Below are 20,007 nucleotides of genomic sequence, written 5' to 3'. Positions count from 1 at the left end.
ACAAAGCCTAGAAAAAAAGATCATATTAATTTGAAATGTAATTTGTCTGTTAAATGATGTGAAGAAAGAACAAATTCTTATTTACTGACAGCCATAAGTTTACTGGAAGATGGTAAAGGTAGGTGAACGTCTGTTAATTTCAAAAAGTAATGTTATAAATAAATACATAAGTGTATAAGATACATACTACTTGCCAATTGCGTGATGATTAATCAGCAGATTCAGCACCAATTAGTCTAGAGAGTGGCTACTTGTCAATTACTGGTCTGCCAGCATAGCTATCATTTCGTTCAAAGATGTAAACTTCTGAGTCGTTAAGTAGATTATATAAAAAAACATACTGCAGAAGAAACAAAGCAGCAACACATACAGAATAGTTAACATGCATACATGCAATCAAGGAAAGGAAATAAACTGATGCCATCTGTGGCAACACACTTCCCACCTAACGAACAGAGAGTGCGACAAACTAAGGCAATCCACTAATGTTGTCAATAAGCTAAATTTATATGTTAAACATTACTTAATTGAAGCAGCAACAATACATTCTTTACGAGGCACCACCATCTCCATTATCAGACGGCTGCTCAGATGCAGGTTTTTTTGCTGGACTAGATTCTGTAGTTGTGTTTAGATGCACCCTCTTGACTCCTCTTCCAACTACTCCAAGATGAGTTATTCCAGCTGCACCATTTGTGTGGGCAGTGGAAACAGTTGGAGAGTCAAAACTTCCGCTACCACTGGCACCAGCACCCATTTGTGAGGAGCTCACAGCAACAGAAGCATCAGCTTTCTCCATACTTCTTGCTTTTGCAGAAACCATTCCCAAAATATCCGAGAGGATAGATGATGGATTTGACATGCACTGCTGCAAATCTTCAAGCTGCACGTGGAAGAGTCAATTATAAACTATGAAAGAACTAAGACATTAAACAAAACGCATCTGGTGAAATACTTGCCTTCTTCTCCAATTCTGCAGATAGACCAGTGAGCGTTTCAACTTCAGCTTCTTTAGCAGATACAGAGTCGGACTGTGATGCACTGGAAGACTGTCTCGCAATCTGATCTAGATTAGTAGTAGCTAATCTTTCTGCTGATTCTGACAAAAGCTTTATTTCATCGGTGAGCCTCTGCAGCCGCGACTTGCAAGTTGAAAGAGCTTTTTGGCAGTATGGTATGGCTTCCTGATGCTTAGAACCAATTTCCAGACATAAGCAAATCCTAAAGTTGCTGTAATACAGTTAAGATCACATGGCGAGGAAGAGGAAGCAACACCTAAATGGTGGCACTTAAAGAAACCATGATAAAGATTTTACTACTCAGATGTAGGTCAAAAAACAATCCCATTAATTTAATGTAAGTTACATGTTACTAAGGATACAGCTCAGCAATATGGCGACTGTCAGGTTCAACCAAACGTTCCAAAATGGATAATGCCTTCAGGTAATCACCAAGGGAAGTTTCAACATCCTCTGCAAAAGGAAAAGGACAACATTTACAAATCGTATAGCATGTGAAGTAGAGAAATAAACAGTTTTTTCTACTAAAAAGGCAACTCAAGGTCCCAGATCATTTGCAATTGATTTGATCAGTTCAGTTTAGGTCATTTTTATTTTCAACCATTTAATACATTTCCAGTCACCTGCAATTTTCAAAACAATTTGTGATACATGCAGCAAATAACCATCTAAAATGTAAATACAAGATTCCAGCCAACAATGCTAGCAAGTTGTTGAGCTAGATTTCAATAGGAGGAATAGGGCTTTCGTTACTCATGGTCATGTAATGTTACTCAAATCCTCTAAAATGGTCACCACACCCATATGCCCCTCTTTAAGGGGATCCAACATGGGTACAGTGGCATTTTAGAGGATCCAAGCAACATAGGTTGTATGCCTCTAATCTCAGTCTCGGCATGGAGATACACCATTGTGTCAAGCCACTAACATAACTTCTCCATCCTTGCTCATCCCAATATTTGCCTCCACTACCCCTCAATCTGCCAGTCACTCCCTCATTCTCAGTCCACCTCTCAACACCCACATCTATAACTCGCTGGTGATAGAACTAGAATTGTCTTGTTAAATCAGTAAAAACAATAGAAGCCAGAAACATTCACCTCCATTTCATATGTCTGGGTAGTCAGATTACTCCCCTTGATGTGCACTTGTACAGAAGAAATCTTTTAGGACACAGACACTCTCTATCTATCTCTCACTCTCTTGATAGTAATGGTCTTGGGCCAGCTTGTTATCTCTTCAAGTAATTCACTTGATACATACTACCTCCCACCACCATAGGTATATCAGATAACTCCGTCCACCAAAACTTAGACAGTGGACAGAAATTACCTAGTATTTTTTAGCTATGCAGAATTTGCATCCAGATCTCCATGATCCATTCCAACTTCATTGACTGCTAGACCTCACCTTTTAATGCTTTTAACAGTCATCCTCATATTTCCGTTGATTCAAACTGTTTGAGTTAGAGAAACTATTTGCAGCTTGGGATTGCAATCCAAAACAACCAAAATGCTGGAATAAAATCAACCGAGTTTTTCAGTTAAGATGACAACTTAATTATCAGTCCTGTTTAACAGTATATATTTTTGTCAACAAGACAAAAAGTGGTTGATAGCCCAATGGACATTTCAACTTCCCACATAGAAAATAAAAGGAGTCTGACAACACTATTCTAATGGAAGTATAGTTTAATGGAGGAGACAAACCTCTTTCCAAGGCTACCTCAGCCAAAGCTGATAATACATCCACTTTTTCCATTGTGTCACCAGAGTGCTTTTCAGCAATTGCCCTTGCAACATCTAACAGTTTCCAGGCCAAATCCAGGTCAGTTTCATCCTCATCACCTTCAGCCAGGTCCTCATCAACACTTTCTTCTTCATCTCCTTCATCTTCGTTTTCCTCTGCAGCTGTTTCATAACAGTGTAAACCACAACAAGAATTATCATATCTAAAGATGATAACTGATTTCGATTAGTGACAAAATAGTTAAAAGATAACTGATTTCTATTAGTAAGAAAACAGCACCAGCACATCTTTACATTTCTAACATGTCAGTAACAAACTACACTGCTAGGCATGGAAGGCGATTGCATCTGATTCTACAGCAATTAGAGATTTATGTGAATCAACCAGGTAGACTGAATTTCCTCTCTGCACCCCCCACCACCTCAAAAGAATTGTAACAGACTTTGTGTCTTTAAAGAAAGAAATGCAGTAAGAAACAGGGCCATGGACCTTCAAACAAAAATGAGAAGCTAAGAGTCTGCCTCTTTGGAATGAAATGCACATTTACAGAAAATATAATATTATCAAACATATATGAATCTAGAACTTTTTTAACAATGATATATGAATTTAGTACTTATAACATTGTAATGCCATTAAAGTTTTGCTACTTTCAGTGTCCAATGCACAATTGACACTAAAATTAAACACCTTAAAAATAGTACATCAACAAAGTCACAGAAACATAACTTTGTTCGCATAATTGATTTCAAGCTTCACTTAATAATTTTGAGGGGGGGAATAAAAACTAATATGCATCAGGCAATTCCATATTTAGTTACTTTTTTTGAGAATGAAATTCCATTAATTCAAAATATAATAATAGAGTAAAAGAGAGAAGCTCAAAATGAGAAGTTGTAGAAGAATAGGACTCAAATACGAAGAATCAAAAGAAACAAGGAAATGGAAGCAGTAAAAAGTGAGGTATTACAAACTCAATAAATAAAGCAAACAACGGACAAAGAGAAGGCCAAATGCTAAAGGGAAGGAGTACTAGCACTAAAATAGCAGGATACTCTCTCTCTCTCTCTCTCACACACACACACACACACACGCACACACTCTCTCTCATTTATATAACCTTTAGAGTAAAGTTCAAAATAAACTGCTTTTGCTGGATCAATTGCTTACTCTTTTTTGTTCTATAACCATGATGTCCAAACTAGATTGTGCACACCTCGACTAATTCCACGAGGCCTGCTCACTAGAATAGCTATACCTCTGAGAGATTCACTTTTGTAGCACTTTGTTCCTCACTTCTAAAGTGGTGGACTTCAAAGAAGCTCAATGCTCACTCATGAAGTGATAAACATTTTTTTGCCACACTATGTTCCTCACTTCTAAAGTAATGGTCTTCAAAAAAGCTCATTGCTTCACCCATGAAGTGATGAACTTTTCTTTACCCTTCCATCTGGATCAGTAATTCCATTGAGCCAAGCCATTTTTTTTTGTGATTACTCTGTTCCTCACTTCTAAAGTGATGGTCTTCGAAGAAGCTCATTGCTTCATCCTGCGGTGATCAAGTCCTTGCTTCACATTACTATGTTGTTTAATATATTTTAATGACACATTTTGCATCTGTGCTAATTTTGTTAATTACTTAGCAAACTCTTCAATTCAGTTATTATGTTTTGAGAAGATGTCACAAATAGAAAGCACCAGTAATGTTATTAAACATCAAATGAGAATATAATGCAAAGGAATCTAACCATCATCTTCCACTTTTTCCTTTCCATTCGAACTTCCACCTGGTTCAGCAGTACTTGAGATAGAAGACTCACAACTAACAACACTTTTAACAGAGCCGTCTCTATTAGAATCTTGTTGAGACCCGCTGTCCTTTTTTGGCAAAGAAACCAAAGGATCGGCCTCCTCCTGAGCTTTGTACAACAAAGCACACCCATATTTATAGTATGCATTGATACATTCAGGAGCAAGTTCACCAAAATGTGCAACCCTGAAAATTTTGCAAAACAAGTCCATGTGAAACGAGAATTACTAGAAATGGCATAATTACATAAAAAACTGATATGTAGGGACAGAAAAACTCTAAAACTATGCATACTGTATGATGCAAAGAGCAACAACAATGCCCTTGAAACAACTTCAAAAACTCTTGAAATATTTCCCTTATACCCACGCATTCATGTTATAAAGAAAGTTAAATTCAAGTAAACCAACAGTATTGCAATTGCAACAGAAGAAAGAAAATGAAGGTGCATAATTTTCAGAGACTGATGGATAATAATTCCTATTTCAATTGGTGAACTGAACAGCTTGGAAACAGATGTTCATGGTGCCTTGAGCTATAGAAGATGTATCTGCAAAAGCCAAGAGTCCAGGAGGGCTTATAAATCTCAACCCTATATACAGTGGTTCTTCATGTCTGCTTCTCAATCATCCCCAAACAGAAAGGATTTGAACAGCACCAAAAAAGATATTTTTCCTTTTTTTCACAGTGCAATTTCATAAGATAAGTACAGTAAATATATGAAGAAATTATTTATCTGATAATCACTCGGAGTCCGTGCTGTGTCTGTGTATTAGTCCAATGTTAACAAAAAATTGCAAAATCACTTGAAAGATGAACAGCTCAACGATCCAGAGTACATTAAACCCTAAACCCTCAGTACCTTTACCGCCTTACTACCAAAGATGGCCTAAAGATCTCTTTTTTTACATTTCCATCAACAATTGACTCGAAAGAATCCAATCAAACAGTTTTGAACAAAAGAAAGCAAGCAAACAGTTAAATATCCTTGATATTAAGCATAAAAGTGAGAGGAAATAAAACAGGTAAAACCCTAACCGGATTTCCATGGCACGGCTATAGCATTCTACAGCTTCTCCATAATCTCCATCTTTAGATGCCATGGAGCCTTTCACCATTAACTCATCGGCGTACTCCAGGGATTTTTCACGGTCACCATCAGAAGTAACCACAGAACTCTCAGCATTATTATTGTTGTTGCAAGTTGATTCTGTACCTTCTTGAACACCAGATTCGATGGTGGCGTTCACCGAGTTCTGGTTTTGCTCCGCCATAGGGCTTGTTGTTTCTGAAATTGCTGCTTCTTCAGCCATCGTCTCTTTGATTAGAATTAGCAACTCTAGGCGGAAATTTTATAAGCCCTCGTTTTTCCCTCTCTTTTGAACCTCAAAACGGCAAAAACCCGTATGGCGCAAAAATGAATAAATTTCATCTTGAGAGGTAACGACGACGTTTTGATGTCAATGACCCGAGGAAAAAATAAACTCTCAAATTGTTTTTTCATTTTCCTTTTATCTTTTTGAAATTGTGATGCATGTATCAAGTCATGTTAAATACACTATGATAGATGATAAATGGTCAAATCCATCAGTGGCTCCTAAAGTTGACACCAATTTTTACTTAAATATTTTAACTAGATTTTATTCATTCTAGACAACTTATGTCGGATTTCACTATGTCATTTTGACACTTTTTGCTTACATGGCATAGTGAATGTGATACACTCGTTAGACCGCGCGTGAAAGACCTGATTTAGTCTATTTTTAATTTTTTTTCCTTCTTCTTTCCCATTTTTATCCACCATTTTTGCAAACTTAAATTTCATCAATGGTGAATGAAGATAGTTACAACAAAATGATGAAAAATAATGGAAAGTAGTTTTAAAATTTAAGAATAGACCCATTTCAAGATTTAAATATTAAATATTAATGAAATTCTTTCTTAAAAGAATTGTTTATGGGAGAATGATATATTTTTGGTGAATTTTAGAGCTACTAAGAACTTGGTATTTGATGAAAAAGACAAAAGAGTAGGGGTTATTTCTGCAAAATAAGATATTTGGAGAAGACATTAATCAAAGAAGCAATATGTGTGTGTGTAGATATTTCTACAAAAAGGGATAGGGGTATTTGGAGAAGAAAATCAGAAGGACGGGGTGGGGTGTGGGGGTGTGAGCAGATGTTTCTGCAAAGGGGTAGGGCTATGTGGAGAAGACAGTAAAAGGGAGGTGGGAATTGTGCAACTTTTTAATGGTTTAAATCTTTTTTTATTTTGCAAAAATACAATGTGTCATTGATTCATTGGTCACTTTTTATTGTTACTCAAAATTCATTATTTAAGAATTGTTTTTGACACAAATGACAAATGTCGTCGTTTAATTCGTCACTTTACAGGTCATTCGCGAGTATAACACACACATATCATATATTTTTGCTGATTGTAAAAAAAGTGTCAAAATGACACAACGGAATCCGACATGACATGTCTAGAATGAATAAAGTCATATTGAGGTGTCTAAGTGAAAGTTGATATCAACTTTAGAGGATCATCTCTAAATTTGACCAATGATAAATCAGGATAATACTATTGAAATTGTGATGCATGTATCAAGTCATGTTAATATACTATGATAGGTGATAAATTAGGATAATACATAGTATTAAAAAATAAGGGTAAAGTTCATGTAAAAAGACAAATTTCATATATTTTCTGTTTTGATAGGTATACTGAGTATAGATAATATTAAGTTCTACGTAGTAATTATTTAAATACAAATTTTAAAATTTTATTTTCTGTTATTCGTTAGTCTATCCACGCTAAGAAAGATTTACGAGATGTAATTAAAATTTTAAAAATTTATTTTAGAAAAATGGAATATAACAAATTGTTAGTAAACTGTATTGTAAATATTAAAAACAGTAACAACAACTAAAGGTAGTAAAACACAGAATCTGAAAAATTAATGCAAGAACAAAATCGAGCCCACTGAATGCACAGTGTGTCTTTAAGGAAATTATTCCCCTCAAAGTACCCGAAGTTTTGGAATCTTTCCTCCCAGGATAGAACGATTTACTCACCAAAGTAGAGGTACTGCAAATTTTTGGTGACTGCGAACCACTTGAAGGTTGTATATCACACGATTTTAGAAAGTGCAGAAAGAAGAAGAAGAAGATGTTATTTCAGAATTTTCGTATGGAATATTCTGAGGATTAATATATATATATATAGACTGTTTACACCTTTTAAGAAAAGACACCTGTTGGGAAAATGTTTGTCTGTTGAGAAAAGGCTTGCAATTTTTCGGACAAGGTTGCAACCTTTCAAAATCCGTTGGAAAAACGGAGGGAAACAGATCGCGGGTCAGGTTTTTTTTTACTTAATTAATTAAATAAATAAATAATATTAATTAAAATCCGAATTCGTAGCCGTAGCCGTAGCTGAAGCCGAGCCGAGCGACGACGACGACGGCGCGAGGGGAGACCCTCTTCTTGATCCTTTAACAACATGAAGGAGTGCTTCTACTTTTAAGTAGGAGACTTTTCATTTCCACCACCTATGTGAGACCAAAGCTTATTTAATAAAGCAAGAGAGAACATATCATTTTCCTCTCCACTTCTTTTCCCTCAATTTTCCATTCAAACTATCAATTAAACCCAACACAATTTTGGAACTATTGATGTTGGCAAGTTTCAATTACATCATTTAAGTGCGGTAGCAATATATAAAAAATTACAGGTGACACTCTCAATAAAATTTTCTTCAGACTTGAATTCGAGACTGTTGATTAAAGATGAAACAGTCTCACCGCTGCACCATAACTCATGTTGGTACCATTATCAAGTTGTTATGATAAGAAAACAACTCATAATAAAAAAAAAAGGAGGAGTTTTTGACCATAATTCATTTGCTTTTAATCCAATTTCACGCAAAATTACATTTTCCACCAAATAAGTAGGGGGAGATTTTATTTAAATTTAAGATAGCCCATAAATTATAATTCTTATTAGTTACTTGAGATCCTACCTCATAACTATTTTACTATTATTTATCTTAATTTTCAGATGCGAAAATCTGTGTCGCACATAGAATATCTCTAAAAAATATTTAAATCAGAAAAGAAGAAACAAATGAAAAAGAAAAGGATTGGAAAAGAAGCTACAATACTTGGCATTTTTGTTGTTTAAAAGAAAAAATAAATCTGGTCCCAGTTTTAATTAATTAATTAATTTGTATTTTCTCTTGTCCGTTCAAAAAATATCAGGCCACACACTTCTTTGTGATTGTGGTATCAAGGGAGTTTTGCGAACCTCATTTTGATTGCAGAGAGAGCAAATCCATGGCTTCCACCACTACTTCACTTACAATACGGACTTTCCCACCCCGTTGTGTGCTAAATGCAAACACAAATCCTCCTACCAAGCAGGCGGCGATGGCTCTCCCTGGACGGAGGCAGTTGATCTCTTTGTTGACGGCGACAACGGTACTGAAAGCACTGGAAATGCCGTCCAAGGCTGAGGACATTGGACTCTTCGGACTGAGAAAGAAGCTTAAGAAAGTAGAAGAGGAGGCAGAAGAATTAGTGAAAGAGGGATTCGAAGCGGCAGACAAGGGAATCGTAGCGGCAGAGAAAGGAATTAAAGCGGCGGAGAAAGGATTGGTGACGGCTGAGAAGGGGATTGAAGCAGCGGAGGAGAAGATCGAGAGTACCGTGAGTTTTGGTGGGTTGGCGCAAGCTGGAGCGGTGGCCGGAGCTGAATTTGTTGGAGTTTTGGTCGCCGGAGCTGTTGTTAATGGTATTTTAGGACCTGAAGCTCAAAAATCTTGAAAAGATTCTTGCTTTACATGCAGTTTTTCATTATTGTTGTTTGCAAATTAAAATTGATCTGTGTTTAGCTAAATTCAAAGCATGACAGTTTTAACAGTGTAACAATTAATCCTATTATATAATAATATTTCTGGATAAATCTATATGTAGATAAATTATTTGACATATCCCGGGTACTAGAATGCTTGAAGATGATGTATGATGCAGAATTACAATGGGTATGTTGTATGTTGTTGTAAATAACAGAAAAATAAGGAACACAACTGCGTAAGGACGATCCAAATTCATGGCACTGCAAATACTATTTCACATTCTTCATAATGTATAAGTCTGCGTATGAAGCAGCAGAAGCAATATAAGTTTGGATACAAAGAGAACTCTTGTATTACTCTTTGGTATTAGTCACTAGATCAGAAGGCAAGAAAGGTTGGTAATAGATTACAGGTGATCACCTCAGTTTTCTACCTAGAGCAAACTTTTTTTTTTCAAGTCATCATCGACCAGAATTACCTAATAATCTGTTTGTTGAAGGGGGACTCTCTTCACTTAACCAAGGATCCTGCACAGAAACGGGGGACCTATCCTTTATTTCCTCCATGGTTGCCAGTGAATTCGCTAACTTCTGCGGAACAATCAACCTTCTACTCCCAATTCCTTTCTTAGTTGTACTACGAAAAGATGTCTCGCTCATACTTCGGGGAGATGAGCAAGAAGAATTCACTGATGAAGTCATACACACATTGTCCTCTAATGATGCCCAACTGCTGAGCCTGATCTGTTCTAGCTCATCTGCCACTTCTGTCATTGAAGGCCTCATATCCCTATGAAATGCAAGGCATCTGAAAGCAAGCTCTGCAACTCTATGAACTGATGATAGAGTCCATGCATCTCTGTGTGGCTCGAGAAATGGATCGATGATCTCATCCACACGACCCTTCCCTATCCTGTCGATTGCAAGTGCAGCCAAATTAATCTCACTGTGTGATCTAGAGAAATCAACCACTTTCAGTGCTGTAATGATTTCTACAAGAACCACCCCAAAGCTGTACACATCACTCTTGTCCGAAAGATGGTAATTCTGATGGTACTGAGGATCCACATAACCTGGAGTACCTTGTGGTGCTGTAGAAATGTGGGAATCATCTGTCATGCCAAATCTGGAAAGACCAAAGTCTGCAACCTTTGAGTTGAAGTTGTAATCCAATAGTATGTTACTTGATTTGATATCCCTGTGGTATATTGGTGGATTCATTGCTGAGTGAAGGTGAGCAATTGCATGAGCAGTTTCTGTGGCGATAGTGAGACGTATTGTCCATGGAAGTCCTGAACCCCTTTCTCTCTGTAGATGCTGAGCTAGAGTTCCATTGGGCATAAATTCATAAACAAGAATCTGTTCACCATTTTCAATACAACAACCTAAGAGGCGGACCAAGTTTGGATGACTTACAGAGGACAAAAGCTTAACCTCATTCATCACTTGTTCAACACCATCCGGATCTCGATGTCTTAGTTTCTTAATTGCAACCCATTCATCACTGTGGAGCTTTCCAGCATAAACTGTGCCATAAGCCCCTATTCCCAGCCTCTGTTTCTCAGAGAAACTATTTGTTGCCCTCTCAATTTCTTTGTATTGAAATACAGGAACACTGTTGCTGCCGGCAGCTTCAGATAGAAGGCGTCTGGCGCTCATTCTTTTCTTGAGAGATGTCGAACGTCTTCGAATGCAGTAGCAAAGAAAAGCTAGAGCAACCATTAAACCAGCTCCAACAATAATCCCTGTAGGTGGTCGAAATTTCATTAGACCAGGAAGATATCAAACTCACTATTTATATTAAATCAAACAGCTGTAAAAGTAAGCAGGCAGGGAAGTTTTCTGATCAGTTAGCAAGTACAGCAACTCTTTTGCAATTTTGCAAAATCTAGTACATATGAAGGACACAACAAATATGTGATGGCTATCAAACTCATTTATAGAAAACTAAAGAGTGCGCATTTGGTAATTGAGAGGTGTTGCCAAACTGAGACGAGAGGAGCAGGAAATGATTCAGCAGGAGATGCTGAGCTGAAAACTAGTGCATTAAACGAGTGGAGAAGTAATAGTTACTAACATTTTCTGGAGAAAACCAAAAAAGAAAGAAAGAAATTTACCTCCAACGAGCACACCAACTCTTGTAGTTCCACCACATCGGCCAGAAAGGTATCTGGAAGGATTGCATCTAGAAACTGATCGAGAGACAAATATAAAGAGGAAGTTAGTATAAAGATGGCATACCGAAAGATAATCATAGAGAAAGAGGTAGAAGGAAGGAACATATGGCACAAAATTTAGGGCATAATTATTTCTTATCTGGGAATAGAATTGATTGGATATATAGATAGAAGTGTCTTGGAACATCATCAGAATCAAAATTTCTGCCCTCCAGAGTCATGATCAACAAATGAAACCAATTCACTAAAGACGTGGAATCTCACAAGCACTACTCAGTTAAGAAGTTTTAGCAGATACTTTCCAGGACATTGAATTAACTGGTAAAAATGAAACAGTTTCAACTATCATCCCTTCAAATTATGACGTTGATTCAGGTGAAGTACTAAGTTAAAATTAAACTGGCATAATAATGAACTGTCTCATTACAGGTTAGCCAATTTGGAAAGCATCAATATTGGTGCCTGGTCAATCAAAGGTACTGTCTTCCATTTTTCTCTCATCCATTAACCAAATAAAAAAAAAAAAAAGAATCCTGCGATTGATATTTTAGGGAGGCTTAGTTTAGACTAGGCATTGGTTCGAGTCCCTTTTACTATAACGCTTACTCAACAATAAAATATGAAATTATTCACCAATCCAGGTCTTTTTCATCCTCTGACTTTCCCCTGTTCAAACATGGGGACATCCAATGACCATGTGCTGTCCCTTATAATAAACTTAAAAGGTAATAAAATCATTGAAATCTGTTGACTTTGGGGATTGTCCAATTGATAATCTACGGAGTATAGCAATTAAAACCTCGTCAGCAATCACATTCATCATCTTGGAGTAAGAGAAGGCCAAAAACAAACCAGTAAATGCTTCTTTAAATTATTTTTTTTCAGTTAAGATCTTTGAACGTGTCATATAATAACCAAGAAATCCCCTTTCTGCTATATATGCAACTGGGTAAGATAACTAATTAAAGTGTTCAACTCTTCAAGTCAAGCAAATTCCTTTGAGTGGAGGTAGAAAGCTCAATTCAACTAAGTAACATAATTTTAGATTGTAGAGCTCAAACTTGTTATTTTGATTGAACTAAACTAAGTTATAATACCACCTCGAATAGGCAGTCTCGTACAGATTCGGATCCTTCTTCATCTTATTAGAGGCGGATCCATTATTTAAAACTAGTGGGGAGAGTAAACATCATTGTACCCACAACTACTTGATAACAATGTGACAAAGTCAGACACTCTTTCTTTCTTGTCCATCCAAGAAAGAATGACAAATTTTGGAAAAAAGAACTAATCTTAGAATCCCCATTTTAATGTGATTATTTTATGTCCACAAAAATGTGCTTTGAAAATCACAAATATAAAAAAAAATTAAAAGCTTCTTAAATGGAATCAAATATCTTCACAAGAATAATATATTTGTCTTGGGTCCATGTGCAGGAAGAAGAAAGGAAAGTGGAAGGTACTGTTAGTAATACCTAAAAGCCTAAAACGCGGAAACGCTGGCAGCTGAAGTTAGGAACCCAGCGGAGCAAAAAGTTCTTGAGGCCGAGTCCCATGACCAAAAAAAAGAAGGAAAAAGAAATTAGATTAAAGATGTGTTCCGTACAAGAAAAGTATTTTCCATAGAAAATATTTTTTTCAGAAGTTTTGATCATGGGAAAAATTGGATATGAACACACTCCAAGTCGTGTGTGGAGGTCATTGCGGTCTCATTCAACAGTCGACAGCTTAGAACCCAAATTCGACCATATCAAAATCAAGAAAAGGCTTTATTGACTACACCAGCCGCATAAGCATTACTCTTTTGGAATATTTGGATTTCCTAAAAAAACTTAAATCACACTAAAATATCATTAGTTTAATCATAGTCAATTCATGTAAATCTCCATTAAAATCAACAATAGCCCTTCTTCTGTGGCGTGTTTCTACTGGTCAAACCAAATATAAAAAACTACTAGTCGTCTTACCATCTTTCACGTCACTTCTTGCCCATAGTCAAACAATAATTAGGCCATCTAGCAATTAGCTTTGAATTTTACCCCTAATATGATAAAACCTTGTCTCTATTTGAATTGCCATATACCAAATTTAGTCGACATTTTGAGTTCGACTTTCGGCATTTCCATTAATGATATATTTCCAACTACTAAAACCTAAAATATCTACCAATACCTTGAGGTGGATGGAGCTCAATTTATTATGTTCAACTCAACTTAATATTGTTGACACTTAATATATGTTATGTGGAACAAAACTAAAATTTCGTGCTAAATAAATGTGTCTTATCTCTAAAATTTAAATTAAGATGATCCGCACAATTCTAACAACATCAACGGTGAATAATGTCGCAGATTAATTGTTTTTAACATTTGAAGGGAAAAAAAAGGACGAAACTAACCTTTCCGGCACCCATCACCGTCGCGGAAACCATCACCGACGAATCCATCTTTACACCGGCACCGGAAACCTTTTCGGTTCCTTGGAAGAGAAACGTTGGTACAATTTGCATCGTCATCACATGCACAATCCCCTTCCAATCCCCATGCCAATTCCATCGTCTGAAATTCCAGGAACATGGCAGAACTCTTCTTTGTATCATTATCCATACCAATCAAGATGGACGAAACCACAATTCCACACCCTGTATTCCTCAGTTTCTGGTAATCCAAATAATCAGCCGCCACCGCTGAATAACAACTGACATTCTCTTTCTTCGAATCACATGACTGTATGTTCAAACGCCCGCTTAAAAGTTCCGATGGTATAGTACACTCGCTCTTCGGAACTTTACAATTCTGTAGAAGCAGCCCATTTCTCCAAGTCATACCAAAGTTGGTTCGATCAAATTGTTGAAGATCCTCAATCTGACGGCTGCAATTCACCGGGAAGTTGACCATCAGAGTCTCTGAAGTTACATTCTGTATTTGATATTCCCCAATTCTGATTTCTCCAGTACTTTCAGTACAATCCAAACGAATCCCACAACCCTCCGAAAACCCAAATGGATAAGAAACACGTGGACCATTAGAACCAGCTGCTCCACAGTACTGATCACATTTAGTTGAATTAGTAGCCCCAACTGATGATGATGATAACCAACCCAATAAAATTGAGAAAACGAATCTAATAACAATCATCTGATGAAAAACCATGGTTCGAAATTGAATTAAAGAGAACAATCATTTGCTTCTGCAAAGAGAAGATGAAAATGAGTGATAGCTAATTACCCATGAAAAAGGAAGAAGAAGAAGAAGAAAAAAAAGTAGAAGAGTTTGACTTGTGGAAGACCATTTATTGAGGAAATTAAAGGGGTGCAGTTGATGTTGGTGGGAAGTTCATTGTTTCTCAATAAATGCTATTTTCCGAATTCCATAGAAGGGAAAATAAGAGTAAAGAGTACCGTGGACTGGTTTCATGTATTAATGTCGAGCTTAGCTTTTACTTCTCTCTCTCTCTCTCTCTCTTCATCTGCAAATTTTCCTTTCTTTGATTGGTAGCAATTAAAGAGTCCAGATATTTGAGCTCCAAAACAGCTCTGCAAAAACTGGGTTTCCTAACAATGAAGCTATCAAACAGTAATCTGATTTTTATGAGAAGGAAGACCTTAAAATACAGCGGGGAAGAAGCTTCTTTTACTCACACGCAGCGCATTTCCATTTTCAACTTTCCTATTTATACATTTTAAAATCTATTTTAATGCGTCCTGTGCAAATTGGTGCCTTTCTCACTTTCCACATCTACTGTCCATTACATTTTCCATTTTTAACTTTATTAAATATTTTCTTTGGGTTCATATTGTCTGTTTTTTAAAAAAGGTACTTCATATTTAATAATATTTAGTTAAATTATTCCTTATCCCTCCTTAAATATCATAGTGTTAATGCTCCACTTACAGATTGAAGAAAAAGTAGCATTTGTTGTATGTTTTAATTTAATTTACTTTTCTTTTTTTACATAATTAATACGATCAAGTTCATCTAAACTGTAATGAGATTTATGAGTTAGTAAATCTAAGGTCATCAAAATTGAGTGAACTAAATTCAAATAGTGATGACAAGCTAGCGAATTGTCCTTTTGGAAGCATGATGTTTGATAACTTTCGCCATGAAGATTATTGAAATTTAAACTCATGCATTGTCACTCAAATTAGGAATGTTTGCCCACTAACTTATTCCTTTAGAAGCATTTTATATGTCCCAAGTTTTAATTAAATCATTAATTAAAATTAGATCTTAAAAAGGAAAAAGACAAGTAGAAAAGGGAATCATCATTTGAGAAAGTACAAATTGGGACCCAAATTAGTTCATTGTGCCTAAATTAGTTTTCACGTTTCCTTTTTTAAGAAAAAATTAATTTAATTAAAATTAAATTAAATTAGAACAATTTAAATTTTATAATTAAAAATTAAAAATTAGTAAAAAACCTATGAAAATACTAAACAATGCAAAATTTCTCATGTTAATTTGATAAAAAAAAATATATGCTTTAAAATATTAATTAAAGTTTACATAATTTAACCTACAAAAAGTTAAATATAACTACTAATTTAAGACGGAGAGATATTAAGGCTTAAATTTATTCAATACCCACGTACCACTCTACCAGATTTTTGGTACAGAGATTGATTTAATTGAGACAAGGCACTTTGAAAATTAATCTATAATTATTACCTAGTTGCTTTGTTTGACATTTTAAAATCTTAAAATAATGAGTGGAATATAAAGGTTCTTTCTAATTTTTGTTAGATGTGTTAACAAGTGCGGTCGTTAAATTCACACGTAAATTTTAATGCAGACGTACAATGGTTTAAAAGGGACCTAACCATAGTTGACTATGTGAAAAAACTTAAAACATTCAACTCAATATCTTGAGACAATTGAACCGAAAATGTATAGGCTACTTAACAAAAGAATAATAATGAATAAAGATGAGGTTTGCTTTAGATTGCTTTCTACAAAAAATAAAATAATAATTAGTAGTTAATTGTAATACTTAAATCAAATTAACTATTTCCTCTAGTCTCTTAATAATTGAATCTAGATAATATTATAGACCAAATATGCTTTAGCTATGATTACAAATTGCAACAACAGAATCAAAATTTTGACTTTTCAATTAAATTATGCTGCGTGAATTATTAGAAAGATCATGGAAAGAAAATGAAGTGCTAGGTTTTGATTCCGAAAATATTATAATTGCAATTTGTATGCTAACGCTGCTAATTACACTGTAGCAGGCTTATTTTATTGAAACAATCGTTTTACATTGGTCAGGAACGAAAATATTAAACATTATAGCTGTAAGAAAAGGATAATTTTTGGTATATCAAGCATTTCAAATTAACAAAATTTGGAAAAGAATAGCATGTCAAGAGTGTGATGTTTGCGGCTATTTTTACGGTCCAAACCTTCGATTCTATAGGTCACCCTAAGGCCTGAAGAATTTTACTATTGATCCAAGTCTAAAAAAATATTTCATTTTTTTCTTAAAGTATTCAAGCACATCCTGTCAATGTGACATATTGAAGCAACTGCTACTCATGCGTTTAGTTTCTGTCTCCTTCATCATTTTCTTCGTCTTTTTTCCTTTTTTTTTTCTTCCTTTTTTGTACTTTGTAAAGCAAAGTTCTTATGAGTTTACCTCAAGGAAAACTTTAGAATATTGCAATGATCATTTTCTTTATAAATATGGTAAAATGTACTAGTGGACTTATCTATTGACATTTGTCTCTAAATTTATGTCGAAAAATCTTAATGTTGATCTTGGTACCAGCATTACCTAAATAGATGATCTCTTATTCTAAAAATTTACAGTCACTCAAATATTTATATCAAATTAATAAATTATATAATGAAAGACATGACAGTCTTATTACTAAGTTATAATTAACTAATATAAATTTTAATCTTAAATGTTTTGACTTAACCATAATAAGTAGTACTTGTCAATTTACAAACTAAGATAAAATTAGTTTTTTTTTCTATTTTATCCTTACAATCGATATTTTTTCGAAAGTGTAAACTGTAAACAAGTTTAAAGTTCTAAAAAAAAATCTTAAAGGATAAATAGTAAAACTGTTTTTCTTATTAATGATTTTTTAAGAAGCTGGTAAAGCGAAATTGAACAATAAATATGGGACTAATAGGAATACCAAAAAGAAAGATAAAACAAGTGGCTATTCCCAGTTTGGCGTTATACACGCCCTTGTTTTTTATATGTGGACTCTTGGCGCATGTTTGGGTTAGGTTCATTTTTACACTAAAAAGCTACTATATAGATTTGAGTATAAAATAATCTTATACTACTCTATTATTTTTATTTATTTATTATATTAAAAATATATTTTAAATTTTAATATATTGAAGAAAACTACATTTTTTATATTTTATTTTTAGCATTAGTTATATATTTTTAAATAATTATCTCAAAACTTAAGATTAAATATCCATATTACTTGTTATCTTACAAGAGGTGTGTGTAAAGTTGGGACTTTGAACAAGTAAAAGTACACGAAATAATGATTTTAAAGCTTCCAAATTGAGATTTAGTCATAGCACGACAAAGTAGACCAAGTCAACAGCACCTTATCCAACGCCAACTTTTATTTAACGTTAGTTTGTTTCCGTCTTCAATAAACGACGTCTTCTTATCCATTTCAATTTTTTCTTAATGACGATTTTTTCAATAATTCTATCGGATACTCACTCCAATCTTTTTTAATTGTAATAATTTCTTTTTCAAAGTCAAATAATATGAATTTTAATTAATATTTTAAAACGTATTTTTTCATCATATTAATATGAAAAAAAATATATTTTATAGTATATTTTATATAATTTTTGAATATCTAATTTTTTATTTTAAAATATCAAATTAATATAATTTAATTTAACCGCAACAATTAATCAAATTGACTATTGAAAAATGCAATATGACAACCAAAAAAGAATGGAGGGAGTATTGTATAATCCTTAGAGGTCATTTGGTTTGAATACAAGTTATGATGAGATTAGTTGTGCTAAGATTAATTATGATGAGATAAGTTAACCTGAGATTATTTCTTATTGATTTTTTGATTTGTTGTATTCAAAATAATTTGCATTGCTTAAATTTTATTTGTTTACAAAAATACCCTTTACTTTTTTTAGACATTTTATATTTTCTTTACAAGCTTTAGTTATTTATTCTTAAAAAATAAAATTTTTTTCTTATTTAATTTAAATATTTTTGTGTGTGCATTCTCATGATGGTACTGTATGTATTTAAAAATAAAGTTTCATCATATTTAGCTTTAAAATAGAACTTCTATCTTAAGTTTGTTAAAGTAAAAAGAAGATTTATTATTTATATCACTTCATTTAAGCATATATCACTCTAAAATTATAAAATATTAAAGTTATCTTCAATTAATTTATATATAAAATACAAGCTTTCAAGTGACTAAAATAATATATAATTAAAAATATGTAATTCAGTAGTAGAGAAATCAAAATTTCATAAACATAAGAATTAGTCAAATAAATTCATAAATAAAAATTATATTTATATGGTGTCATTTTTTAATAGAAAAATATGAAAATTATAATAAAAATAAGGAGTAGTGAAGGTTGTGAATGTTATTATACATTATATTAAAAATAACATGAATTTACATGAATGTGAAAAATGAGGTATAAAAAAGATTTAAAGGAATATATTTGTCATATTACCTATTTTACCCCGAAATAAGTTATTTTGGGATTACTATACCACCCAAAGAAAGGAATAACTTATCGCGGTACTAATTATTATTTCTAAAATAAGTTATCTCAAACTTGCCAACCAAATAATAAATTGAGTGACACTATAATTTTATCTCAAAACTATTTGATATTATCCTTCACATCAAATGACCCCTTACAGTAATATATATCAGATTATTTTATTCATAAATTAAATGAAAATAGTAATAAGATATTTTTAATATGTCATTTAGTTAATTTTCTGATGAAAATATTCCTTTTGCATTCTTATTGGGCTGAGTTTTGACCAATGATTTTGACTTTTGTGGTTTCGATAGCACCCAATATTCTTGCATGGCATCTCTGACTTTTCGACTGGGAGTATGTTTGAATTAACTTATAAGTTATTTTTAATTATTTTTTAAATATTTGATTGATTAATTTAAATTTATTTTATATTTAAAATAAATTTTAAAAATAATTAAATTTATTTGGCTTAACTTATCTAAAAAACTTATAAGTTAAGCCAAATAGACATTTACTCATCTTATGTATTTGAAATATATGCTAATTATGGAATAGGTATAAGAAATTTTTGGCAAAAAGCTCTCCTGCATTGACTTGAGATTTTGCATTGAATGCTTAAATCTAAGTTCACGCATAAATCCCAAATCA

The 20,007-nt window shown here is 33.7% G+C and overlaps 3 protein-coding genes across 3 annotated transcripts; 1 reads left to right on the top strand and 2 right to left on the bottom strand.

Annotated features, from left to right (window-relative positions):
• Positions 1-284: 284 nt before the first annotated feature.
• LOC129873855 (uncharacterized) lies at positions 285-5,998 on the bottom strand. Its single transcript, XM_055949048.1, has 6 exons — positions 5,617-5,998; positions 4,517-4,764; positions 2,729-2,929; positions 1,382-1,472; positions 960-1,230; positions 285-883 (listed from the first exon to the last, which is right to left on the bottom strand). Exons 1-6 carry the CDS (start codon positions 5,889-5,891, stop codon positions 551-553), a joined length of 1,419 nt encoding a protein of 472 aa, XP_055805023.1. The 5' UTR covers positions 5,892-5,998; the 3' UTR covers positions 285-550.
• A 2,814-nt stretch (positions 5,999-8,812) lies between these two features.
• On the top strand, positions 8,813-9,570 carry LOC129872216 (uncharacterized). Its single transcript, XM_055947118.1, has one exon. It carries the CDS (start codon positions 8,915-8,917, stop codon positions 9,401-9,403), a length of 489 nt encoding a protein of 162 aa, XP_055803093.1. The 5' UTR covers positions 8,813-8,914; the 3' UTR covers positions 9,404-9,570.
• A 116-nt stretch (positions 9,571-9,686) lies between these two features.
• On the bottom strand, positions 9,687-15,365 carry LOC129872215 (wall-associated receptor kinase-like 14). Its single transcript, XM_055947117.1, has 4 exons — positions 15,012-15,365; positions 14,010-14,800; positions 11,552-11,626; positions 9,687-11,179 (listed from the first exon to the last, which is right to left on the bottom strand). Exons 2-4 carry the CDS (start codon positions 14,761-14,763, stop codon positions 9,897-9,899), a joined length of 2,112 nt encoding a protein of 703 aa, XP_055803092.1. The 5' UTR covers positions 14,764-14,800; positions 15,012-15,365; the 3' UTR covers positions 9,687-9,896.
• Between the last annotated feature and the right edge of the window lie 4,642 nt (positions 15,366-20,007).

This window comes from Solanum dulcamara, chromosome 11 (assembly GCF_947179165.1).
Source record: "Solanum dulcamara chromosome 11, daSolDulc1.2, whole genome shotgun sequence".
Lineage (NCBI taxonomy): Eukaryota > Viridiplantae > Streptophyta > Magnoliopsida > Solanales > Solanaceae > Solanum > Solanum dulcamara.
Note: the sequence above shows the minus strand (reverse complement) of the source record. Positions and strands in the feature narration are given on the sequence as shown.